This window comes from Brachypodium distachyon, chromosome 4 (genome assembly GCF_000005505.3).
Source record: "Brachypodium distachyon strain Bd21 chromosome 4, Brachypodium_distachyon_v3.0, whole genome shotgun sequence".
Classification (NCBI taxonomy): Eukaryota; Viridiplantae; Streptophyta; class Magnoliopsida; order Poales; family Poaceae; genus Brachypodium; species Brachypodium distachyon.
In genome coordinates this window covers 46,348,747-46,374,980 of record NC_016134.3, presented here as the reverse complement: position 1 = coordinate 46,374,980, position 26,234 = coordinate 46,348,747, and the positions used below count along the sequence as shown (strand labels likewise).

Here is a 26,234-nt window from a genome sequence, read left to right as displayed (position 1 = left end):
GATGTCTCAAGTTTCAAGATTTGAATGTGTCTTGCTTAGTGGAGGTATGTCAGTTACAATTAGATCAGGCGCATACAGGATACGAACATACTGCAAAGTACTCGATGGACTAAGTGGCTCTTGCGGGCCTGCGGCTCATCTTTTGGTGTATTGATTTTTTTCTTGTTCTAGCTAGCTAGGAGGGTGGAAGGAGGAGTCGGGGCGGAGGGTCTAGTCGGGACGGACGAGACGAGCTCTCTAGAGAAGAATCGAAGGAGGCGGCGTTGCTTGGTGCAGAAAAAGGGAGAGGAAGGGAGCTTCGGGCGGGGGAGAAAGAGAGAAAGAGCAGGGGCAGAGGAGGCACGGCGCTGGCTTGGGGGAGGATGAGGAGGGAGGGGATAAGGGCGAGGACGGGCGGCGGTGTGGCTGCAGTGCCGGGGAGGCGACGGCGACAAGACGCGAGCGCTGACCAGGCGGAGGTCGTGGGCATGACGCGGTGCACAGAAGAGAAGAGAAATTTTTACGGCAGCGGCCTCCAGACAATGTCTTTTTTTTTTTTTTTTGACAAATCTGGTTCCTTTCAGAACTTACTCTGACGAAAGGCCTTTTCTTCAATGACATTGGCGGGAGGGAGGGAGGGGCAAAAGCGATTTTCCAAGCAAATGCACAAACATTGCGCGCGACTGGTACAGTACATTCCGTCAATATCATTGTAGGAAAATCCACGCGTCACTTTCTGGACTTTCCCCAGGCTAGTTTTGTCAATAGTTTTCGAAAGAGGTCATTATTGACAAAAACGTTGGCGAGGGGACCACTGGCACAAAAAATTCAAGAGAAGAGGACGGGGGAGGACCGAGGGGGTGACGCACGCACAGAAGAAGGGAAGAGACCGAAGTGTCGGTGGGGAGGCTGACGAGTGGGTCCCACGAGTCATCTACAAGGGTAAAAAAAAGTTCGGTCAATGGCTGGGCCAAAAGTCCAAAGGTCGACGGTGGGGTGTTGGGCTGGGCCCACAGGCATGGGAGATATTTCTTATTTCCTTTTCTTTCTTTCTATTTGTTTATGTCCAGAATTTGTATTAATTATTTGGAGGTCCGAAACAACTCCAATTTTTTTGAGAATTTGCACGGACTCATTTTATAATAATCCGAGCTTGTGCAAAAATTCTTCAAGACAATTGGATAACTATTTAAGGGAGTTGTTTTACCAAGATCCAAGGTTAGAGCTCACGACACCTTAAAAAAAGGTTTAGTTCTTATTCAAATTCAACAATGCATAAATGACAACATCCTTAACCTTAATTAGTCAATGGCATTAATCAAGCTTAATTAAATATACTTAAGCTTAATTAATTTTAGGGTCGTTACAGGCGGCTCCTTTTCATGTGTTTGTAGCCTTGTAGCTGAAAGATCGGTATGGTCGACTAGAGGGGGGGTGAATAGGCGACTAACAAATTTTACCTTTCCTTTTTACTTTTAAGGATACAAGCATCAATACATGGGTTCACTAAAATGTCTAAATGATGAACACCCCTAGTATGCTGCAATAGCCGAAGCACTAGCCGAAGCACAAGATAAACAATTAAGCTTAGCAAATAAGTAAAGGGGCAAGAATGATACCACACGGGGAGACGAAGATTTCACCAGAGTTCCACCTATTGGGGTCGGTGTACGTCTCCGTTTGGAGGAGTGCTCTACCACAAAGGTAGAGGCGCCACAAAGGCTCACTCTATTCTCGACCTCACCACACCACAAAGGTGGGATGAGCTCTCACAACATCACAAAGGCGAGGTGAGTTCCACTAGTGGCTTCCTTGAGGGCGAATGACAACCCTTACAAACTTGACCAGGGCTTTCTCCACAACTTAATTAGAAGTTCCCAATCCGAGGAGAAGGGCACGTCTCCACAACTCAATTGGAGGCTCCTTCCTGAATCCACAAGCACCACCTCACAAGATTAGTGGCCTTGAGGAGACATTTTCCGGCTATGGATCCCAAAATCCCAAGAATAACAAAATCCACAATGGAAACAAAGGGAAATCAAATTTTTGACTTGGTGAAACCCTAGATCTTGATCTTCTCCTCCAATCCTCAAAAGATGAATCAAAAGGGGGAACTATGGAGGGAGATCAAGGGAAATGAAGTTCTTATGTTCTTGGGGGAGAGAGAGCTTGTTCTTGGCTGATTTTCGAGGGTGAGAACCATTGGGGACGAAGGGGTATAAGTATGGGGAAATTTCTAACCGTTGGAGGCATTTCGGGCCAGGGTAGACCTTGACCGATACTTGGGAGGTTGTACCTCCAACCGGTACAACCGGCCTTGTTCCGGCCGGGGTCTACCCTAGTCAGTAGCGTTTTCACGCCCTGGAGGTACTAGGCCGGTACAGGGGAGGAAGTTCCACCCCCCGGACCTTGTGGCGGTTGTACCACCCCCTGGACCCAGAGAGGTTGTACCTCCAACAAAGTTCTCACACAAAAATAGGTTCTCTCTCTCATGGGTTGGCTTTATGTGGGTGCAAAAATACGTTTGTGTACGTGAAGTTGATTCACCCATTACCTTCTCATGTGGACTCCCTCTTTATAGTACGGAGTTCCTACGACTCAATATAAATAAAAAGCCGCTAAGCACCGCTACGCTTCTTTCCTTTCTTTGAGGGCAACGAACCGTCTTGTGCCATTTGATCTCAAATCTGAAACACTCCAACAAACGGTTAGTCCACGTGTCATGTTGTCATTAACACCAAAACACTTAGGGATCGAAATGCCCTTTCAGTAGCCATCACTCGCCACCATGGCCTCCAAATTGGGAGGAGAAGCAGGGAACTCAAAGCAAGCCTCCTTGAGACCCTGGCAACCATGCCGCTTAGCTAAAGCCAAGCTGGTCGCCACCATGTCGGCGCCAACGTGGTTGCACAACTTTTTCTCGCATGCCAGCTATAGCCTCTTGACGTCCTACCTGTCCGCTTTGGCAAGCAGATGTCCAGCCATCAGCACATCCCCACGCGGCTCGCCTTTCTTCTTCCTGCGAGCCATCTCTGGCAAAACAAGCACCATGTCGGTGTATATGAAGTGGAGCAAGGACTTGAACACGTTAGGTTCCATGTCACGAACTTCAACAACAGAATGAGAACCGCCGATAACTGTAGTCTCCTTCGTGTCACTGGACGAGAGCTTCGCCTTGAAGACCGGCGACCAGGCCTCGAGGATTGACCTCTGAGGCAAGAACTTCTCCCCCGCAACATAAAAGTCACGCAGGCTCCATCCCGACTCTTCAGGAGGCCGCCGAGATGCAAATGCAGGTTGCTTTGAGGCACATCGACAAACTTACCACCTCTACTCCTTTTGCTGCTGATCTTCACGACGGTTACAGCGCACCTGATGCTGAAAGAATCCTCCCTCAGATGCGGAGACCCTTCGAGATCAGCCTTCTTGATTGAATCAGGGTGGTCCGGCTCGAACTCTTGGTCGAGAAAACCCACCAGCTCTTTCTCTAGGACACACCCCACCAGCCTTTTTTAGGCTGTGTTTGGTTCCAGAACGGGATAGAATGGAATAAAAATGGAATGAAAGGGAACGGTTCCATCACAGTGTTTGGTTGGAAAAAATAGAATCACTTTGAATTTTGGTTGGTTCGCGGAACAGACAGGAATGGAATGGTTCTTCCCCTCGGCTTCATCGCCCTCGGCACACCGCTGGTCCGCACCCTCGCGCCACTCCTCCCCTGTCCCCTTGCCGTCGCTAATCCGCCCCTGCTCCATCACCTCACGATGGCGTCGCCGCGGCCATCGCCGCCGCGGCCGCAGACCCTTGGGCCGAGGTCCAACTCCCGCGAATCACAGCACCGCCCCGCGTCCACGACCTCCCTTCCTTCCTGGCTCCAGCAGAGCGATCCAGGGCGAGCCAGGTCGCCGAGGGGGGCCCCGGCAGGGCCGACATCGGGCGCCCGTCCGCGAAGACGGTGGCGGCGACGTGTTGGAGGCCTGCAAGCCGCGTGGGTGCCTCGCATTCGTGGAGTCGGAGCCGGTGCGCGGCGAGCTGGCCGCGCTCTGGACGGACAAGGCGCGGGCCTCTGCGGAGCACAGTGGATTCGGTTGCTGCAGCGTCGCCCGTCGCCGTCCGCTGTAGCGAAAGGCAGAGAAAGTAGGAAAAGGGAAGGGCATCTGACAGGAATATGCCTTTTTGGGAACCACCTGTACCCCCTTCGTGCATGTATATGGGGTGTGCTAATTTTCTCATAGGTACCAAGGAGTTCTGAACAGCCAAGCTAGCCTTGCATGTAGCTCTAAAGCCAATCACACTGCTGCAGGTAAGATAGGGAAGCATTTAATAGAGGCATGCATGTGAGCTGGTAGCACACCTTTCCATAAATTTTGTGGTAAAATACTTAGGCGCCTCGTATAAGTGGACTACAGGCTTCAAATAAAACGCCCCAAAAAGCTGGACAGAGGAAGTACGTTCTACTTGATGACACCATCCAAACACAGCCTTAGTCTAGGAAATAGCACAGCCACAAAACATGTGCAGAGAAGGAGACTTGAACCCACGACCTCCGTCTCCTAACCACTCGAGCAACCAAATGTTCATAGAAACGTTTAATGCACTACATTTTTGTTCACTTAGCTGATCGGAAAAGTTACTTGGGCTGTACCTGGGCTATTGCTGGCTATGAGGCCCACCGTGCTAAACGGGCCCGAGCCGGCCCGACTGGGCTCGTGTGCCGTACCCAGGCTGGGGTTTTGCTGGCCGGCACGGCTTGCCGGCCAGGTTGAGAGGTGGGCCATGCCGTGACAGGCCCTGACCGGCCTCGGTGAAGCGTCTGGGCCTGAAGGAGGAGGAGATTTCGGGCCGGCCAGGCACCTTTAGAGTCGGGCTTCTCCGGGCCCTGTCCGGATCAGGCCCGTTTAACCCTAGCCGGCCGGTCCGGCCCGATGGCCATCTGTTTGTAATCCCTCACGCCGCCCCGAAACACCACCCACAAGCCCACAACTACAGCTAGGGTTTGGCTGAGTGGGGAAATCCTGTCTCCGCGGGAGTAGAGAGCCCCACCCTCCGCCGCCGCCGGCTCTGAACTCGGAAGTGATTTCTTGGCATCGTCGTATACTACGCATGGGGATGTTTGCGCTGAACCGCCTCATGTCCTTGCAGCGCGACCGGCAGCGGCGTCGCTTGCAAATCCGAGCCCGGTGTAAGCCTCTTCTTCCTAACAGCCCGCTCGCTCTCAACGTTTGCTTCTGTCGATGTTTTCTTTACGTTTTTTGTTTCTCTTGTCGATCTCCAAACTTTTATAGGAGTAATTGTTTTCGTACGAGTAAGCGACGGGGAATTTCAGGCGGGTAACGCCCTGCCTAGGTTCCTCATGGGGAAAAAAAAGTAATTTTTGGGAGGATGTCTCGGGTATGGGCTTACCAATTTTCTTTCTTTCCTGTTGTAGGTGGACTTAATACATCAAGGGGTAGAAGAAAGGGATCACCCTGTCAACAAGGTGGCGATGGAAAATCTCAAGCTGCCAAAATAATGAGAAGTTCAATCCCAGACCTTCCTGAGGTAGTACCGATGCCTTTAACTCTAAAGGCTGGTAAAATGTCCAACACGTCTCTCTAGAATTTTATGCATGTATAAGTGTAGGTGCTTTAGTACTATGTAGATAACTTAGCATATATGGATTTTTTAGCAGTTATACTCCCAGCCTTCATTTAAAAAAAAGGTGTGCTTTGCCTATCCAAACTCACAATTTGACGTACAATTTGTCTAATAATATGTGAGCTATGTGATCAGAATTGGTACAATTGGATTCTTATTTAAAAGCACTCGCTAACCTTTATGATTCCTAACTATGAGTATTACTGAACTATTGTAGGGGGAAAAATGATGGCCAGAGGTTATTTTTATATACAGTCAAACTAGGCCATGAACTCAAGGATTATTGATTTGTGCTATCTGTCTGTCGCTAGTGTTGTGCTGCAACCAAGTCGGTTTGGTCATTCGTTCGCATATTCTATGCGGCATGGATGTCCACTTATCCTGTATCGGATGCGTATCTGATACGGGTATGTGTGGTCAATACGGAGATGTAGAGTATCAGACGACAACAACAACAACAACAACAACAACAACAACAACAACAAAGCCTTTAGTCCCAAACAAGTTGGGGTAGGCTAGAGGTGAAACCCATAAAAACTCGCAACCAACTCATGGTTCTGGCACATGGATAGCAAGCTTCCATGCAGCCCTGTTCATGGCTAGTTCTTTGGTGATATTCCAGCCCTTCAGATCTCTCTTTACGGACTCCTCCCATGTCAAGTTTGGTCTACCCCGACCTCTCTTGACATTTCCAGCACGCTTTAGCCGTCCGCTATGCACTGGAGCCTCTAGAGGCCTGCGCTGGATATGCCCAAACCATCTTAAACGATGCTGAACAAGCTTCTCTGCAATCGGTGCTACCCCAACTCTGTCTCGAATATCATCATTCCGGACGCGGTCCCTCCTTGTGTGGCCACACATCCACCTCAACATGCGCATCTCCGCCACACCTAACTGTTGAACATGTCGCCTTTTAGTCGGCCAACACTCAGCGCCATACAATATTGCGGGTCGAATCGCCGTCCTATAGAACTTGCCTTTTAGCTTTTGTGGCACTCTTTTGTCACAAAGAATGCCAGAAGCTTGGCGCCACTTCATCCATCCGGCTTTGATTCGATGGTTCACATCTTCATCGATGTCCCCATCCTTTTGCAGCATCGACCCCAAATATCGAAAGGTGTCCTTCTGAGGCACTACCTGCCCATCAAGGCTAACCTCCTCCTCCTCCTCCTCGGGCGTAGTAGTACTGAAACCGCACTTCATGTACTCGGTTTTAGTTCTACTAAGTCTAAAACCTTTGAATTCCAAGGTTTGTCTCCAAAGCTCTAACTTCCTATTGACCCCCGTCCGACTATCATCGACTAGCACCACATCATCTGCAAAGAGCATACACCATGGGATATCTCCTTGTATATCCCTTGTGACCTCATCCATCACCAAATCAAAAAGATAAGGGCTCAAAGCTGACCCCTGGTGCAGTCCTATTTTAATCGGGAAGTCATCAGTGTCGCCATCACTTGTTCGAACACTTGTCACAACATTATCGTACATGTCCTTGATGAGGGTAATGTACTTTGCTGGGACTTTGTGTTTCTCTAAGGCCCACCACATGACATTTCGCGGTATCTTATCGTAGGCCTTCTCCAAGTCAATGAACACCATATGCAGGTCCTTCTTTTGCTCCTTGTATCTCTCCATAAGCTGTCGTACCAAGAAAATGGCTTCCATGGTCGACCTCCCAGGCATGAAACCAAACTGATTTTTGGTCACGCTTGTCATTCGTCTTAAGCGGTGCTCAATGACTCTCTCCCATAGCTTCATTGTATGGCTCATCAGCTTAATTCCACGGTAATTAGTACAACTCTGAACATCCCCCTTGTTCTTGAAGATTGGTACTAATAAACTCCGTCTCCATTCTTCTGGCATCTTGTTTGCCTGAAAAATGAGGTTGAAAAGCTTAGTTAGCCATACTATCGCTATGTCTCCGAGGTCTCTCTACACCTCAATGGGGATGCAATCAGGGCCCATTGCCTTTCCTCCTTTCATCCTTTTTAAAGCTTCCTTGACCTCAGACTCTTGGATTCGCCGCACAAAACGCCTACTGGTATCATCAAAGGAGTCGTCGAGTTCAATGGTAGAGCTCTCTGTCTCCCCATTGAATAGCTTGTCGAAGTACTCCCGCCATCTATGCTTAATCGCCTCGTCCTTCACCAGGAGTTGGCCGGCTCCGTCCTTGATGCATTTGACTTGGTCAACATCCCTCGTCTTCCTCTCTCGAATCTTGGCCATCTTATAGATGTCCCTTTCGCCTTCCTTCGTGTCTAAACGTTGGTAGAGGTCCTCATACGCCCGACCCCGTGCTTCACTCACAGCTCGCTTTGCGGCCTTCTTCGCCATCCTGTACTTCTCTATGTTGTCTGCACTCCTATTCAAGTATAGGTGTCGGAAACAATCCTTCTTCTCTTTAATAGCCTTTTGGACATCATCATTCCACCACCAGGTGTCTTTAACTTCTCTTCTACTTCCCCTTGACACTCCAAACTCCTCTGAGGCCACCTTACGAATGCAAGTCGCCATCTTCATCCACATACTGTCCGCATCACCCTCTTCCTCCCAAGGGCCCTCCTTAATAACCCTCTCCTTAAACGCCTGAGCAACCTCCCCATTGAGCTTCCACCACTTTGTTCTAGCGACTTTGGCACGCTTATCCCGCTGGACACGAATCCGAAAGCGGAAATCAGCCACCACAAGCTTATGCTGATGGACAACACTCTCCCCAGGTATCACCTTGCAATCTAGGCACGCACCTCTGTCTTCTCTTCTCGAGAGGATGAAATCAATCTGGCTACAGTGTTGACCACTACTAAAAGTCACTAGATGTGATTCTTTCTTTTTAAAGAGGGTGTTAGCTACGATCATGTCGTAGGCTAGAGCAAAGCTTAAGACATCTTCTCCTTCTTGGTTCCTAATGCCATAGCCAAAGCCGCCATGCACCCCCTCAAAACCTGTGTTAGATGTACCCACGTGGCCATTGAGGTCTCCTCCTATGAAGAGCTTCTCGCCACTCGGTACACTCCTAACCAAGTCCTCGAGGCCTTCCCGGAACTCCCTCTTGGTGTTCTCATTGTGGCCTACTTGCGGGGCATATGCACTGATAACATTGAGAACTAAGTCCCCAAATACCAGCTTAACCAGGATAATCCGGTCCCCACACCTCTTGACGTTTACCACTCCAGACTTGAGGCTCTTGTTGATCAAGATGCCTACCCCATTTTTGTTTGTAGCCGTCCCCGTGTACCATAGCTTGAAGCCAGTATCCTCCACCTCCTTCGCCTTCTGTCCCCTCCATTTGGTTTCTTGGACGCAAAGGATATCCACACCTCTCCTCACCGCTGTATCAACTAGCTCCCGAAGCTTACCTGTCAAGGACCCTACGTTCCAGCTACCTAAGCGGATCCTCCTAGGCTCGGCTAGCTTCCTTACCCTTCGCACTCGTCGAGTCAAATGCGAAGACCCTTGCTCATTTTCCACTACATCCGGGCGTCGATGTAGCGCGCCACTAAGGATGCGACGACCCGATCCTTGCTCACTTGTCACCGTATCCAGATCAAGATACGGCGCGCCACCTAGGGGGTGACGGCCCAGCCCTTGCCCATTTGACACCACACCCGGGTTCCGGTATGGCGCGTCGCTAAGAGGGTTACGCCCCAACGAAATTCTTTTGGGTTTCATCTCCATAAGAGTGGCTGGGTTTTTTATGTTGGCTCGCCAAGCCTATCACAACCCTCCTCCTTTACTCGGGCTTGGGACCGGCTATGTTGAGGCAACATAGGCGGAGTTATGTAGAGTATCAGAGGAAAAAATAAATAGGAGAGGGGTAGGGTGTTGCTTTTATGGGCTGTTGGGTGGATTGGGTTCTACCGAGTTAGTGGGCTAGCTGTTAACAACTGTGTTGCATGACTTTGCATATGTTATGTTCTGCCACACTATGTACCTATATAACGCAATGCACCATGTACCATCGTGCGGAGAGCTACCTGGGTTACAATGTTATTCCATGTGCTTGTGCTGTTTTTTCCTTCTTCAGTTGAAGTAATGGCTTTACAATTTCAATGTTGACGTTTTATCCAATGCTTATTTGTGCAGGAAATATTGTTTCTCATACATTGCTTGATGCCAATGCGTGATGCTGCTCGTGCTGCTTGTGCATCTCGTGCATTTTTACATTCCTGGAGATTTCATCCAAATCTCATCTTCAATGAGGATACGATTGGCTTGAAGATAAATGGACGTGGAGAGAATTTCCATCACAAAGTTGGCCGCATTCTTAGGAAGCACTCAGGGATTGGCGTGAAAACGTTCAATCTTGACTACAGTAACATGTGCGGTTTTGATGGTTCTCGTTATTTTGACAGTTGGCTTCAGATTGCTCTTAAACCAGGCATTGAAAAACTTACCCTCTGGTTGCCCACAACAAAAAGAATATACAACTTCCCATGCTCACTTTTATCAGATGGGGTTCGAAACTCACTTCAGTATCTTCAACTTCATAATGTTGCCCTCCATCCCACTGTTGAACTTGGCTCCTTGAGAAGTCTAACGAGTCTGCATTTGAATGATGTGAGGATTACATGGGATGAGTTAGAGTGCCTGCTTTGCAACTCTCTTGCTTTGGAACAACTGGTGCTGGAATGCTGTGAGGAGATTATTTGCCTAAAGATACCTTGTTCCCTACAGCGGTTCAGCAGCCTTAGGGTTATTGGTTGCTATAGACTTCGAGTGATAGAAAGCAAAGCTCCAAATCTCTCTAGTCTTAACCTTGCCGGACACAGGTTGAACTTTTCACATGTGGAAACATTGCAAGTGAAGAAACTAGCCATGGATCGTTCAAATTTTATCGGTGATGCTCGTGGCAAGCTGCCATCCAGTATGCCGAAACTTGAAACTCTTGTCATAATTTCACAGAGTGAGGTATTCTCTACAGATTGGTGGTGTTCTTTGCTAGTGATATCTACAGATTGCATTGTTCATGCCTGGTGTAATGTATCTGACACATGACATTTTTTGTGTAGGTGGTTGATGCACCAACGCTGCCTACCAAGTTCCTCTACCTTAAGCACCTGACCATCAAGTTGCTGTTAACACATGTTTCGCGTCCATATGACTGCTACTCCCTGGTTTCTTTCCTTGACGCGTCTCCTTCCTTGGAGACTTTAGTATTAGCTGTAAGGCGCTGGCTCTGTTCATTCATTTAATAATGCAAAGCTATCTGATTAGTCTGGTACTTTCAATTGAATCATCTTATCATTTTCATGGTCAGGTGTCTCAGCGACATATGTTGTATCAATCCGTTTTTGAGGATTCACAACTGAGACAAATTCCTGCACGCCACCATGGCTGTCTCCGGAGCGTGAAGATCTGTGGTTTCAGCTCTGCAAAGTGCTTGGTTGAACTAGCCTCTTATATTCTAAATAATGCGGTGTCACTTGAGTGTCTTACGTTGGACACCATGTTTGGCTATAGGTGTGGTGAAGGTAAGCAAAAAAATTGTCATATCTTGGAAGCTGCTCTTTTCAAGGAAGCCCACAGAGCGCTCTTGGCTGTCAGAACATACATTGAGAATAAAGTTCCATCTACAGATAAATTAACTGTTCGGGAGCCTTGCAGGCAGTGCCATGCTAGTGCAATGTTTATGTCTTAAGAGGAGGAAAAGGGCGGATATCATCGGTCATCATGGCTATTTCCATTTAATTTTAATGTACATTGAGAATAAAGTTCGGGGTACCACGCGACACGCGCCTCCCGCGTGCATCTACTCGTTCGCCGCGGCGGCAGTGTTCGCCGAATCGCCTGCGCGGAGGAGAGAAGGGGGAAAAGGAAGACGAAGACGACCAGCACGTCACCCGAGGTTTGAAACGCCAGGCAAAAATAAGGATGCTGACAGCTGGGCCCCGCCCCAAAACGTGCGTCCGGTCCTGTCCGAAAGGCTGCGCTGCGGTAGGATTCCATGGTGCGGTCGTCTTCGCCCGCGATGCATCGGACGGCCCGAAGTGTGTGCGCCCGACGATGACACAAAGTGCATCAAGCAATTAGGTTAACCAAATGTCAATGTGCAGAAACATAAAAATCGCATACACGAAAGATATTTGGAACTGGAACATATGATACTTCGATGTTAATTAAATTGTCTGCACAGATTGATTAACCACAAACAAAAGGGTAACAAATGATGCAATTACTGAAGCAAATATCAGCACCTTCTTAATATTAGCAGATAATCTTCTGCTTGCTTGACCAAGGCTGTACCCTCATTCGAAGAAAAAAAATCTGCAGTTCTGCACCACCACCCAACAGAGAATAGAGAGAATGAGAAGGATGAGAAAGAGCTAGCAGAGACCTCTGGTGCGCATGGACGCCACCGCTGCCACCAGCCGCATCAACACCCTCCATCAGAAGCCCTGCCAACCATGTAGAAGGCCCGGGGGGTTTGACGGGAGGCAAAACGGGACCGGCGGCGGGAGCGACGGGGGGTGTCATGGAGATGATCCGGCGGCGGCGCGGAAGAGAAACCCTAGCGCGAGGGAGCCGACCGAGCGCGGCGGGGGAGATGATCCTACGGCGGCGCGGGACAGAAAACCCTAGCGCGAGGAAGCCCCCAACGGCAACAGTAGCAGCGGGTGACTCGTCCGAGTCGAACAATTACAAGCTTTGCCACCGCGCGCTTCCTCCCGCTGCGCCTGCAAACGTGTACTCAAAGTCTCACACGCAACGTCGTGGGACCACGTATCAGAGCTGGAGAGAGTCCCGGGGCATCTCCAAGGTGAGGCCCCATTTGTTCTCCCCATTTGTCCATTTGGGGGCTTTTTAGACAAATGGGGATGAACAAAATGACATGTTGTCCAATGTGAATCCCCATTTTTCCTCCTCATTTGTCCATTTCATTTTTTTTCATTTTTTATTACATTTTGCAACTATATACAGAATTTGAACACCAATTCAAATAACGAGAACCATCGATCCACATGTTCTGGGGTCACTATAAATAAAAAACGTACTAAAATTTGGAACAATCAAGAAAATGCATTGCACTTTAGGCAGCTGGTGATCATTTTTTTGCGTCCAACAAGCATGTTCATATCCATGACTGCCGATTTGTCAATATATCAAAACACCATCTTCGGGAGAAGGCACTATCAACATAGCAACACAATCTTGAATCCCAAGTAACAGTGAGAAGAATTGGACATTTTAAAAGAGAAATAGTAGCAGAAAAAATCAGAAGGGGTGGACGAATCATCGCAAGTAACACTGGCAAGCACGCTGTCCATGGCCGGCGGTGGCCATGCTGAGGAATGAGATGGATGCGTACGCACCGAGGCATAAGGCGGTGGAGTCCGTATCATCGCCGCAGCAGGAGCTGCGCATCGTGGTGCGCACGCCGCGCCGGCGCAGCTCAGGTAGCTTAGCCTCGTCGAGCTCCTCGTCTCCGACCCTGACACACAACCGGCATCCACCTCCTCTACCTCTTCGAGCAGGTCGCCGTCGCCCGCAAGCGCATCAAGTCGGCGGACCACCCACCTTCTCCTCGACGACGAGGACCACGACGTTGGGCGCGACGCCGTCATGGACATGAGAATGGTGGTAGACCTGTACGGGAGCTACACGGGGGCGCCCTTCCAGCAAATCGACGCTGCCAGCCGGCAGATCCGGCGAATCCAGGCGGCGGATCTGGTGACGGGAGAAGAAGAGGAGGCGGTGGAAGATCCGACGACGGGTGCAGAGGTGGAGGCGGTGACAGATCCGGTGACCGGAGGAGAGGAGGAGGAGGACGAGGAGCGGTGGTGGGCACGGCGACGAGGCAGACGCGGGAGGAGGCCGACGAGCGCGGCAACAGGGAGCTACGCGGCCGGGCTTGGTGCTCCCGTGGCTAGCGGGAGAGGGAGCCGCCGGAAGCGGGATTGGGGAAGGCAACAGAAAAGGCGAACGGGACAGAGAAAGAAGGGTAGGGGAAGAGAATAGATGCGAGACAGGTGGGCCACGCAGAGTCCAGGGAGCTCATGTTCTCTCCCCAAATTTGAAAAAGAAATGGGAAGGACGTACAACTTTTGAACAAATTGAAGTTATTATTGGGTTATGTATTTTGCTCATGGATCCTCGTATGGACAGATTTGGACAAATGGGGAGGATTTGGGGGCTTCACTTGGAGATGCCCTTAAAGGGGCTAGAAGGAATTTGATGTCACACATGAAACCAGGGAGGGAACAGTAGCTCGTGGTGACGTGGCCTATCCCAAAGACCGCCCTTCCTGCATTGCCTTAATGGGTTGGATGAGATAGCCCACTAGAAGATCCACAAGAGAAAGTCAGTTAACCTCATTCAGATTTCAATGGCTTCAACAAATCACTCAATTGCATAGAACCGATTGGGTCCGAAGACATTAGAGAGCTACCTGCGAAGCGGTAACCTAGGCCCCAGGCGGAAGCGATCTCAGAAGGCGGCGGCGGCTTGGCTCCAAGACTCCCCTCCGCCGGCGGTGCCGCCGGCCCGTCCCGCCTCCGATGGCTTCCTTGGCCTCGGAGGCACGGCGGATCCCGGCCGCTCGCTGGAGGAAGGACTTCTCGTTTCTTGTTTTTTAGTGTTTTTCTATGTCTTCTTCAAGATGCTGAGGAGGCAGCGACATCTTTTAACCAGAATAAGGTCTCCCCCGTCCTGTCCTCGCACCGTTGGTGCACCTAGCGCTAGTGGAGGGCGTGTGTAGTTGTGTGCCCGGCGAATCCCTTCGGATCCGGTCGGCTTTTTAGGTTCCCGGCGAATCCCTTGGGATCCAGCAGGCTTTTCGGGTTTCCGGCGAATCTCTTGGGTTTCGGTCGGCGTTCGTGTTTGTTCTTGTGGTTTCAGGTCTGGCTCTTCCGATCTATGGTTCTCATCTTTGGCGATGGTTGCTCCTCTGGTGCGCTGGTTCTTTGGGTCTTGGCACGACGACTACCCCACCGTCTACTAACACAAGCACAACTTTGGAAAGCTCTACCTGGCTCCGGTGATGGAGGGGCAAAGACGGTGGTCCGTCTTCAACTCGTTCCAGTGCTTGTTGCTGTCGCTAGGTGGTCCAATAATCTATTTGTAATTTTTATTACTTGTAGAACTCTTTGTACTACTGTCGATGATTATTAATAGATTGGAGATCCTTTTCACAAAAAAAAAAATCACTCAACTACAGGAGATTAAACTGGGAACAGAAATGAGATAAAGAAACCTTTTCATGAGTTTGTACTCCTATCAGCAGAAGCCCGGGAAAAAGCTTCCTTCGGACTTGAAACCAGCTCATCATCAATGCTGAGCTTTGTCTTCAAATCATCTGGGTAATGCCTGAACATCATCTTGTCAGATACCACCACAGAACTAAGCAATATAGCGAGAAGGTGAATATTGAACTGTATAATTAGCAAAGCACATACCATAACATCATTCGTCAGTTTCTCCAGCTGAATTTGTTCAATATATGTGCGCGGGATATAAGAACCACCCAAACCTAACTGCTCTGCTACAAATTTGACATAAAGTCTATCTCTACCTTGCACCTAAATGATAAAAACCAAGGTGGGAAAGTTTGCATTTCAAGTTGCCGGGAGAATAATGACTTTAGTAGTCAACATGTGGGCATAGACAGATCATAGTAAGTTTAGTGACACAAACCACAGCAATAAAACAGAAAAGACATGCTCACCTGTATATACCTTCGGCTAAGTTGCTCCAGCCAGTCAATTTTAACAGTAGCCTTGCCATCAGAAAACACACGACTGCTTCTCTTCAGTATAGCTGCTATAGTATATCCCAACGCCATCAAGCCACCAAGAAGACGTACACTGACTTCAAAAGTAATCCTCTGTGATACGATAAAAGGATTATCAGACACCCACTATTTTATTTAAATTTGATGTTATTTTGTTCGTCGAGACTTGTGATGAATTTGGACGATTTGGTGATTTGAGCCGGCCTGTGAAATGGAGGCAAAACTTTGAATTGTATTTTTTGGAGCTGCCGTTTGGGGGTCGCGGCTGGGCCTCAAACGAAAAGGGTGCGCCTTCACCCCCCATATGGCCTAGCGCCGGACGCAATATGGGAGACCGAGTGGAGATGTTCTAACAGTAGTCTATAAATTAGAAACATGTACGCTGAATGGCAGCAACGGGAACTTTCATACATCGTAGACGGTACCTGAACACATGATCCAGCAGACGTAATCAGAACAGCTAACACAAGGCGTGCCACAAACTGACCACCTAAAACATGGGTTACACCTATACTCCAAATGTCTGCTTCTATATTGTATGATCGCTGTAGAGCCTCTGGGGCGACACAATTTGCACCTCCAACAATATCATTAAGCCTTTCATCTGCAATATGTAGCACAAGAAACAGTATATTGTGAGCTAACGAAATATGAATCACTTAGTGGAAAACCAGTTAGCAAAAAGTTCATTCGAAGCATCATGAAACATGCCAAGAATAACTGTCATTGCCGACCTTGCATAACAACACGACGACAGCTCCGCCAAACTAAAAACATTTGGTGAATTACATGATAAAGGCTGACGTAAACAAGTAAAAAGGCATGACCCAGATCCAACAAAAAAAACACTCAAAAACAACACACAAGTTGCATATAAAATTTCCGATACAGTTATCCCATCATGTGTGTGTGTGTGAGGCTGGCTGAGCCCACTGATTTTCTTATGGATATATTTTGCCGTGTAATAGAATCAGCCGTGACGGTTTGCCTTTAAAGAAGATGGAAAATGTTTCTCCAAAGAAGAAATCTAGATGACAGGTCATGAATTCGATTTCTGAGAAATTTCTTATTCTCTCCTTTTTCTTTCTCTTTCTTCATTTAAGCTGAATATTATTATAAACAAATATAACTTTTAGAATGAATGAATGAACAATTTTACCTGAACAACCAATTAGTTTTCATGATTTTTTTTGTGAAAATAGAGATGTGTTGACAAATTGTTTGTTTTAGTATTGATGTGTATTTTCAGAAAAAAAAAAATTTATGTGATTGAAAATAAATGCTCTTGACCATTCTAATACTTGAGCGAAATCTCTGTACCCGATTCAAGATAAATGTTCTTGACCATTTCAGGTGCGGCAACTACATACAAAACTCAAATGCTGCAAATTTGCAATCAAACAGTGGTAAAAACCGGTAGTTATTGGACCTGGAATTTCGGACGAGTAAAAACACTTCCAGAAATGGCAAACGCGACCAGATGTTTGTTGAAAGTTAAGATCGATACAGAACAAAGCATCAACTCAATTGAACAATTGAATAATAGCGCGTCGAATACAATTAGATCAGGCGCATGGTAGCGCGTACAAGATAAATCCGAACAAGCGGGTAACTAGTGTGCTTGCACGAATTGAACGCCGGCAGAGGATTGATGCCGGCGCGGCGAGCGAAGAAGGCCGGCATGGGAAGCATGCTCGGCTCCGGCGATGCAACGAACGTTGGGCCAGAGAACACGGGAAGCGTCTCTTCCATCTTCGTTGTCTCGTCCTCCTCCTTGCTGGTCGCCTCTTCGCCCGTCTGGCTCTCGGCGTCAGAAGTGCGTCGCGTGGGTTCTTGTGCGCGTCCCAACGCCCGGCTGGGCGGCCTCTTGTACCTCTCTCCGGAGATCATGCTGCTTCCCCGGCTCGACGTCGAAGAAGATGATGTGCTGCTGCTGCTGATTGGGTTGATCTTCTTGATCTTGTTCATGTCCCAGCGCTCGCAGGAGTCGGCACGGCCTGGGCTGGTGCTGCCGCACGACGACGCAGGGCTCCTGGGCCGGTCATTGTTCTTGTGCGCGTCCCACCTCTCGACGACGTCGGCGCGGCCGGGGTTGGAAGCCGCCGGCAGGATGATGATGCACGGCGACGGCGTGCTCACCGGAGGGGTTTGGAGCAGGCCGGGGAGAAGCGCCTTGGCAGCCTTGGACAGCGCCCGCTCGACGGACGCCATGGCGATTATCTTTCTTGATGGGTGCAATGCAACGCAACACAAGCGTGGAGGAGGCGGCCGGTGGAGAACGGGCAGATGATCTCTGAACTTTGATGGGCTGTGGAGAATTGGGTTGGGTGCATATTTATGTGCAGAGACACGAGACAACGTCCCGGCCTCGGACTCGGAGTCGAAGAACGCGTTCTCCGGTTGTCCCTCGCCGAAGACGATCGTCCATTGGCGCGTCTCCGAAAACCGAAATGGAGTCCCGAAGCCGCAAGCCGAAGGAAGGGAAAAAAGGAGAGAGAGGCCCGAAGGGGTAGGGAAAGCTGGCCTTGGGCCTTTGGGCCATGTATGACTGCCCAAGAAATTGGAAAGGGAAGACGGGCCCAGTCGATTAGACCGGGCCTCAGCCCAAGCTATACGAAATGGGTTTGGTTCCCTCATCCTCGGGGGCTGCTCGGCGACTAGCCTTTGCGGCGGCGGTGACCTCGCGCTGGCGGCGGGATCCCCGGTGACGCCTCCATCCAACATTCCAATCCCAGGCACCGGCTTCGAAGACGCAGCTTTGCCGTATGACCGCCGACACGAGGTCGCTGGTGAGGATTCCCTGGCTCCCCTCTGTTCGGATTCGAGCCCCGAAATTAGTTCCTCTCGCTTCGCTTCCGCTGCCTGCTCCTGTTTCGTGCTTAACCTAGGACGCTGGTTTAGCAAATTTCCTGTTCTCTGGAACATATTGCGGGCTGTGCTTGTTTTACTGTGGCTCTATCTCAGCTCAGTCCAGCGACCAAAATTAAATAAAAATATTTTTCTACGTTTCATAAAATATTGTGAAATGTCGTTAGCTACTAGCTTACCACTGATCTGTTCTAGGTGAGGTGGCTATGTGCGTGATGCTGTACAGAAATTGGAATCCCTAAAGTTCACAGCTGTGGTGTTGTAGATGTTTCTCTGAAGGGAATTATGCACAATACCAGATAGAGACAAACGTTGAATCATGAAAAACGTTGTTTCTTGAACTGTGAGTCTGGCATACAAAAGGAATATATACATCTAGGTGTCGTGCCGGTTGTACTGAAGGCTGATGGGAATGGGAAATGATTGGTGGGTTTAGTCTAATCCAGTTTTTTTTTTTGGATTTGGGGATAGAGATAAGATGTGGGATAGGGATATTATAGAGATAGAGATCACAAAGAAGAAAGGGACCAGTATAGTTGAGCGAACAGTTATACCCTTTAGAGATATATAGTTGTTGATTATTCATGCACTAACGCTGAAAAGAATGTATACGACAAAAGACAAGCTGCTAGAATATGAGTATATGACCTGTGGGATCCTTATCATTATGTTTCCACGTGACCTATGCGTAAATCTCCTTGTAGCCTTTGTGCATATTGATCTTTTGCTGGCATCTAACAGAACAGGCAAACATTGCAAAGTGCAAACTCTGATCATGGGCACCTGAAATATCATCTGTGTCTCATACTGTCAATAGTAATTTTATTTGTATCCACAATACTTGCTGCTATGGATGCAGTCAATAAAACTTGGACGACCCTGTAGGTTAGTCAGAAAATTGGAGTTCAGTTCCATGCAAGAATTGGGCGTGCCTCTTTTAGCCTTGTAGGACTCCTCATTTTGGATCAAAATTTGAGTTCCAGAGTGCATGTAGATGCACCCCCCCCCCCCACCCCGGCGACTAGCTTCCCGCCGGTGTAGCCTAGTGTACAGCTTTTCAGTATTTACCTTTCTTTTCTTGTTGCTTCCCTGGGTTGTGGCACCTTCTGGGAGGCCTTTGCCTTTTAATCTTTTTTTTTTGGCCCTTGGCTTTGTATTTTCGCCTTCTTGGCGCTTCTTCTAATGAAAATGGCACGCACTTAGGTGCGGGTTCGAGAAAAAAGAATATGTTGTGTGTGATTTGAGATAAACCGCCATACCAGCTGAACAAGCTTTGCCACTCCATAAAATTTTGTGAGATTCATATTTTGTGCTTTCCTTTATCGGCATGGCCCAAGCTTGATTGCAAGTTAAAAGAATGTTTTGCGATTCATCGGCGCTTTTACATAGTAAGTACATACTAAAAAGTGATGTGCCATGTCACAGCCAACTACCATTGCTGATAGGGTGAAACTTGGCATGTCTAATTTTCTTAACTGAAACCTTTTTGTAGATATATTTGTACAATTCAATTTTGACACTTGCAAAGATTATCTTATTGAGAAAAGAGAATACTTGGGATGAACTAGGTATCTTTTCAAATGAGAAGGAGAAATCACCCACATCCGAGTCGAAGAACTGAATCTTCACAATTGGATGAACAACCATGGCTCCCACCAACTTATCGAGGCTTGATTCCTGCAATATTATCTTATTGAATTTTATGATTCGCATTGATGTGACCCTCATAAAAAGTTTAAATGCTCACCTAGGATAACATTTCCTGATTTTCTTTAGTGTTGGCTTCATCATTGATCGAAACCTTTAGCCACTTATTTAGTAAATATGACTGAGATTGGAAACGCCACGTTTACTCCTCCCTCCGTCCGGAAATAAGTGACTTGGATTTGTATAAGAATCTATACAAATCCAAGTCACTTATTTCTGGATGGAGGGAGTATTTGTTTAACCTAGAACTTTTCTCAAGAGCGAGTGGAGCACATGCACATCACTTGTTTGATGGGCTCAAATTGTAGATGTTTATAAGTAAGACAAATCTGGAAATGTAGGCAGATCATATTTTCTTCTTTTAGATGTGAAGATATTTAGCTTATGTAATCAAAATGTTGATATGTAAATCCTACGAGCAATTCTACTGCGTATTTTATTGTACCTCATAGCTGTGTGAGACTTTCGGCTTAGTTGATTTTGATAAGTAAATCCTACAGGCAATTATTCTTTTCTATGTTAATTTTGTTCCTCATTTTATTTCCTGCACTTTTTTACCTCCTTAGTTTTCAATAAGGTGTTCAGTGTATCATTTTGTGCAAATGTTCCGTGCTGATATACTTCCTTCCTTTAAGTCTGTAATCTGCACCGAAGCCACTGAAAGTTGCAGACCATAAAACATGCATAGGCTGAGGTCAACCTGATCATCTTTTGTCAATTGGGTTCAGGATGAATTGGCCCATGCCCCATAGACAGTAGTAATTGAAATTAACTGGTTGCTCTAATGGCTCCTTCAACATGTGCTAGGTCAGGATTGATCCATACTGTCAGACTGGTAAAACGCCTCCCACATGGTAAGGTTAGGATTTTTCAATATGCCAAAACAATTAAGTAATAAAATAACCAGGTTATATGGTTAGGCCCTGAACTGTGCACTGAGCCTAGTTAGGCGGGCCAAAATAATTAAGTAATAAAACAACAATGTTTGCTTGAATCTGAGCTGGAGATGTTAGTTTTCAGTCAAAGCATAGTCATGGGTGGTAGCGTATGCCTCATAGTCCAGTTTCTTCTTCTGTTTGTGAGGTGTTTTCATTCAGAGATTATTCCCTCCCACTCCCAACCAGCAAATACTATTGGGAGGTCCAACCTCCCAACAGTACACAGAGCAAATAACACAAGTATAATTGTTGGGATTATGTTGTAGTGGCAGACGATTGGTTAGTGTGTTGCAAATAATTAATGTGTACAATAATTCTAGAGGATGGTGGAAAGAAGGGTCATTTATTATGCAATGTGCATGTATGCATATGAAATGGTTGTTTTTGTTGTTTGGTGTAAGGACATTCTGAAGGCAAAATAGGTGGAAAACCCACTACATGCTTCTAGCATTTCTAGTGGGTAACCATCTAGATACGCTGGATATCTCCATTTTATATCATATCTATTGGATATCTCCATTCTATATCATGTCTATTAGATTATAGGGGCAGTGAAATACAGTTAGCAGGCCCTACATTGTTCTACTAGGTGAAAGAACAATATCTAACAAAGTCCGGTTACAGGAGATTGCATATCAGAAAAGGTGCGTGCAACATGGAGCTGACAAGCGACATACGGTAGATAAAACCTTTTGCCAGTTGGGGTTGTCTACCTGACCTGGTTTCAGTGACAACTGGCTTATACACGACTTGGAACCATAAGCATGGACCACCAGTATACAGGCATTCGTCAACATGATGGGCGATCTTACTGCTTACAAAACAATCTAGTCAATACAATCTGCAAAATGCATTTGATTCTTTGTAGATCTATGAGCAAATAATGTAGTAAAGATGCGTAGGTTCACAAGCTAGTAATGTAGCAGAGGAGCATTGACTTCAGAAACAAGATCGTAACTCCAAAGGCCTTTATTTGTTATAACTGGGACAACATGAATTGGAATCTTCAGCGCCTCCTGGCAGCAGTTTCTCTCTGACAATTGAAGTAGACAGCAGCCACAGGGAGGCCGAGGTCATTCTGCTCAGCAAACTGACGGGTGTTGAAATGATCCCTGAAGGAAGGTGCAGTTACAGTCTGCCTTCGCTTCTGCTTGAAGAGCACAAAAATGAACCTGTGGATGCCAATGTTGGGCTTTGGGCTCTCATAGCTTATTACCTCCCGTCCTGCAATTCAAAAGGTATATATGGTTATTTGTTCAAAAATGGAGAACATGGAATAGACCAATTCGAATCTCAGAGGAAGGACCTACCGAAAGAAGCATCAGTTGTCCCAGGTATATCAGTAACAATCCTGTGTAAGTGTAAACGGCATGATAAAATGACTCCCAATAAAAGTGCTCAGGAAATTACACATTTTTATAAATGCAAGCTGTGTTGCTATCTTGCTTAGCAACACATACTAATATTTAGTTGATCAGTAAGCATCCATTGGAAATAACTGTGCAGAAGATTACCAGTGAAGGTGCTCCCTTTGGTATGGGTCACTTGGTCCTGGCACATCTGGGTCCGTCATAACCTGAATTATGAATAGTTATGGCCATTAGGGAAGACAAAGCAAGTAAAAAAGTACTAGAAGTTGAATATGGAGTTCCATAATTGAGTTCAGTGCACTCTACCAATGTGAATAAAGATCGCAAGTCACCCCCTTGGACCTCTACTCTTGGTTTAGATGCAACTGCTGATGGGTAGAGCTCATGGCCGTTGAAGACAAGCTTATTGGAGTTATAGGTCGTTACCATCTTCACACACGGGTTAAATGTGTCGAGAACTTCTCCAATCACCCGACCAACAATAAGAGGCTCCACAGACCTAGACATAGTTGATTTGGCAAATATTTGTATCTTGCACAGTGAATGCTCTGACTGGTTGTGCCTTGGGCTGCTTATTGGCCATTGCTAGAGTACGCGGCTCTATTTATAGCTTCAAGAATCCTGCTTCATGTGTAAGCTCAAATGCAAATGTGAGACATGAGTGGTATGTGTCCCTTTTTAGTTGGGTATGCGTGGAAAGAACTGAAAAGGCCACAGAAAGGATCTAACCACTTTTTCCAAGACAGCCAACCAATGGTCTTGTTTCTTCTCTAACAGTTGCGCATAGAACCTATGCAATTAATATTTCATGTATCTTCTTCCAAGTTCTAGGGGTAATAACACTTTTTTCACCAGAATCAGATATGAATGATAAAAAATACAAAGGTGCACAATTCTTTGATCTTCATTGTTAGCATACCTCTTTCAGTTTTGTTTTTGTTATTGATACGGACATTTATTAGATAAATACTCCCTCCATTTCACAATGGTTGGCATATTTTGGTTCGTTAAGACAAGGCTTTGATCAAGAATTACTCTATTAATATGTAACTTTTATGATACGAAATCATGATTATTCACAAGAACTTTTAAAGGCGAATCTACTGATATAAATTTCATGTATGGAAAAACACATATTAATAGAGTTATCATTGCTCAAAGCCTTGTCTTAACGAAGCAAAATACGCCAACCTTTGTGAAATGGAGGGAGTATATTATCTTTTGTCTTGGTTGAAATGAAACAAGTTGATGGTTTCCCACCATATAGTCCTCTGAAAAGATATTGCAGATCACTACCTCCATGTTATTTCTTTAGGAAACATAAGACACCTTCATGCAAGTGGGTCTCTGAAGATTATGTTACTGAACTATCTTATATTAGCTAGGAAAAAGTGCCAGTCCTCCCATCTGTAGTGTCTACATGACAATGTATCCTGCAGATTTTGATGCTTAGTTTTGCACATTTTCATTTTGTTGGGATCATTATTTCTGTAGTTTTCCAAAGGAAAACATATGAGAAATTCCAAAAAAATTACAGTGACATGGCAGCAAAATCTTCTGGAGAGCACACAAAAAAACACCTTAGTTCTTAAAGCATATCCAGGCGTAATTATTCGTAGCAACTAAGGAAGTATGCCCTCGTGGAGCAAATGAAAAAGAAAGGGAATAAAACATTTTGGAATGATGCTTTCCTAAACTATCAATTCATTTGTGCATACTTCATTTGATGTTTACTTGCAGAAATTTAAGTGCTGGCTTTCTGATATTCTTATCCCCCTGTTTTCTAAGTATTACTATATTTTTATGTTATCTAGTGGACAGAAACGTGCTGCACTGTCCACGTGGAAGCCTCTTCACCCTTAAATGTTCTTCTGGGCAGCGTCGTTTGTTTAGGTAAGCCTCATTTAACTGATTCCTTTTCTGTTAAGGAAAAAGGGAGTTGTTGTTGAGTTTAATTGCTGTCAGAATTAGAATCTTTCCTCAAACTGTGATACCGTCTGCATTACCATTATTATCTGTTTATTCTCTTCTTTGGAGTATACGGAACACACCGTGGAAGAGAATAAAGGAATGGAATGCTATGCCGCCACCACTTATTTGTGTAGGGTGCTGTCTAGTGCTGAGATGTCATTTCAACGATAAAATTGTCACAGGTTCATCTTGATTGAGGCATTAAAAAATATTTTTCTATATTTCCATAAGTAGTGGAGCCAAGTACAGCTTTATGCATTACTATGTTCTGGTCTAGTGCCATCATGCCTGCTTGACATTTGTGCAGGTAGAAGTAGTGGGGTCAAGTACAGTGTGTGACATTTTTCTGCTCCATTCTGATGCCATGATAGTTGCTTGACACCTAGGTGAAGTAGTGGAATCTAGTAGCTATTCCAACCAATGGTAACCAGTGTGTCTCCATGAAATCCCAACAGGATCTGGTTTTGTGGCAGATGTATCATGTTTAGTGATTTTGGTTTTTCTTTTACATCTAATTATTTCATTTCCACTGATCTCAGAACTTTGCACTGTCCTTTGTTAAAAATGAAGTTACTAGAAAAATGGGTAAAATCTGCATGCTTCAGCATACCATTTGATGTGCAACGAAAAAGCAATACTAGGCCCCTATGAAAAGCTATAGGCCTATCACGTACATTTCTCGTTTGGTATGCTGACTCACGTATTGGAAAAGGACAGCAGCAGGCAGCAGCTTGTACAAGTTGCGATTGGAGCTTGTGGAGTCCAAGTAGGCGAAGAGAAGATTGCGCACAAGGAGTCCAAGAGCCTGGGGAAAGGAAGGAGACGTCTTTAACAAAAGAATTGGAGGAACAGAATAGGAAAGAGTCCAAGAGATATTATGGAAAAGTATATTAGGAAATCGATTGTATTATTCTTTTGGTAAGAAAGTCCAATTATGTGAGGAAAGGTCTACCTAAGAGTCAAATTGTGTTGAGAAATGTCAAGGGCATAAGCAGATAAGCATCCACTTTATAAGGATGCCATGTGTTTTCTGTTGAACTAATGAAGAAGAAATGTCTCTTGTATTTGCTATCTCTCATCCCCTCTAATTCTCACATGCAAATCCATGTCTGAATCACCTTTTTAAAACCCTAGTCTCCTTCAAGCAGTGCCATTTGGCCTATTTGAAACGGTACTTATCTTGCAAGGTCATCTGTAGGTACAAGTCTGGTTGTCTCAGAACTTAATTTGCTAGTTGCTTTCTACAAGACCATGAACTTATAATGGACAAAAATGCTTATGACCATTCTACTTCAGAAGTGAGTTTTGTGTATTCCTTCGACGCAATAACCACTTTTTTGCCTCCATGCAGATGGAGATGTTTTCTGTTTGCTGTCATAACCGTTACCCGACACCTTTGGATCGCTTCAGCAAAAAGAAGCCGCCCGCCAATCGTCAAGCGCTCAACATGGAGAGTGGTAAGTAACACATGAATGCACATTGGTGGAGGATCATTGTGGGCCAATTTGGGGAGGCAATGAGATACTCAGATGATGACAGTGAGACTACAGCGGGAGGATATCATGTTCCATAGAATCTCCATGGGTCAATGTGTCACCTCTTGATTGAGTGTGAGTCAGCATCCGAGCATACAAGATATCACTAAGTTGTTACTGCCTGGGTTGACAACGGCCACTGGGGGGTTAGTTCCGTGTGAATTTAGTTCATGGTTGTGATGGTCAATGGCCAAGAGTCATGAAAATAATTTTTTTTCACCCCACTTGTCGGCAAGCCAACTGCTAGTAGAAATGTCAAATGCATTTTCATCGTTCATTAAATAATCTTTCAGAATCGAAGTCTCCAGGTTACTACAGAGAGGCTGTTTGTCCAGGTTCAGAGCTGGTTCAAATGCATTTTCATCGCTCATTAAAGAACGTGTGCGAAAGTTGTTCCTGTGTACTCCGTAGCATAGTTCGTAGCATAGTCATGCCAGTTTACATCGTTTTACTGTACAATTTTTTTCGAGTTCTGGGTCTCCTGTGTATAATAAAGAAG

The 26,234-nt window shown here is 46.3% G+C and overlaps 3 protein-coding genes and 1 pseudogene across 3 annotated transcripts; 2 read left to right on the top strand and 2 right to left on the bottom strand.

Moving 5' to 3' along the window:
* Window positions 1-2,739: 2,739 nt before the first annotated feature.
* LOC104585185 lies at window positions 2,740-3,734 on the bottom strand (annotated as a pseudogene).
* Window positions 3,735-4,952: 1,218 nt separating this feature from the next.
* Window positions 4,953-11,330, top strand: LOC100831171 (putative F-box/FBD/LRR-repeat protein At5g56810). The gene is made up of 5 exons (XM_003576992.4): window positions 4,953-5,161; window positions 5,408-5,520; window positions 9,703-10,527; window positions 10,629-10,781; window positions 10,877-11,330. The coding sequence occupies exons 1-5, from the start codon at window positions 5,083-5,085 to the stop codon at window positions 11,255-11,257; spliced, it is 1,551 nt and encodes a 516-aa protein (XP_003577040.1). The 5' UTR covers window positions 4,953-5,082; the 3' UTR covers window positions 11,258-11,330.
* A 6,225-nt stretch (window positions 11,331-17,555) lies between these two features.
* LOC104584788 lies at window positions 17,556-24,782 on the top strand. Its single transcript, XM_014902426.2, has 5 exons — window positions 17,556-17,578; window positions 17,915-18,135; window positions 24,044-24,122; window positions 24,267-24,382; window positions 24,508-24,782. The coding sequence occupies exons 1-5, from the start codon at window positions 17,556-17,558 to the stop codon at window positions 24,537-24,539; spliced, it is 471 nt and encodes a 156-aa protein (XP_014757912.1). The 3' UTR covers window positions 24,540-24,782.
* LOC100844217 (CEN-like protein 2) lies at window positions 21,463-22,800 on the bottom strand. The gene is made up of 4 exons (XM_003578853.4): window positions 22,536-22,800; window positions 22,374-22,435; window positions 22,170-22,210; window positions 21,463-22,083 (listed from the first exon to the last, which is right to left on the bottom strand). The coding sequence occupies exons 1-4, from the start codon at window positions 22,734-22,736 to the stop codon at window positions 21,866-21,868; spliced, it is 522 nt and encodes a 173-aa protein (XP_003578901.1). The 5' UTR covers window positions 22,737-22,800; the 3' UTR covers window positions 21,463-21,865.
* Window positions 24,783-26,234: the final 1,452 nt, after the last annotated feature.

Excerpts from the sequence above, each read along its gene's own strand:
- LOC104584788 (XM_014902426.2), top strand. The coding sequence starts at position 17,556 with ATGGCGATTATCTTTCTTGATGG. Across the intron at positions 17,579-17,914 it reads GCGATTATCTTTCTTGATGG|GGAAGACGGGCCCAGTCGAT; the intron begins GTGCAATGCAAC and ends GAAATTGGAAAG. Across the intron at positions 24,123-24,266 it reads GGGCAGCGTCGTTTGTTTAG|TATACGGAACACACCGTGGA; the intron begins GTAAGCCTCATT and ends TCTTCTTTGGAG.
- LOC100844217 (XM_003578853.4), bottom strand. The coding sequence starts at position 22,736 with ATGTCTAGGTCTGTGGAGCCTCTTATTGTTGGTCGGGTGATTGGAGAA. Across the intron at positions 22,436-22,535 it reads TGCGATCTTTATTCACATTG|GTTATGACGGACCCAGATGT; the intron begins GTAGAGTGCACT and ends TTCATAATTCAG. Across the intron at positions 22,211-22,373 it reads CAAAGGGAGCACCTTCACTG|GATTGTTACTGATATACCTG; the intron begins GTAATCTTCTGC and ends ACACTTACACAG.
- LOC100831171 (XM_003576992.4), top strand. The coding sequence starts at position 5,083 with ATGGGGATGTTTGCGCTGAACCGCCTCATGTCCTTGCAGCGCGACCGG. Across the intron at positions 10,528-10,628 it reads TCATAATTTCACAGAGTGAG|GTGGTTGATGCACCAACGCT; the intron begins GTATTCTCTACA and ends TTTTTTGTGTAG. Across the intron at positions 10,782-10,876 it reads TGGAGACTTTAGTATTAGCT|GTGTCTCAGCGACATATGTT; the intron begins GTAAGGCGCTGG and ends TTTCATGGTCAG.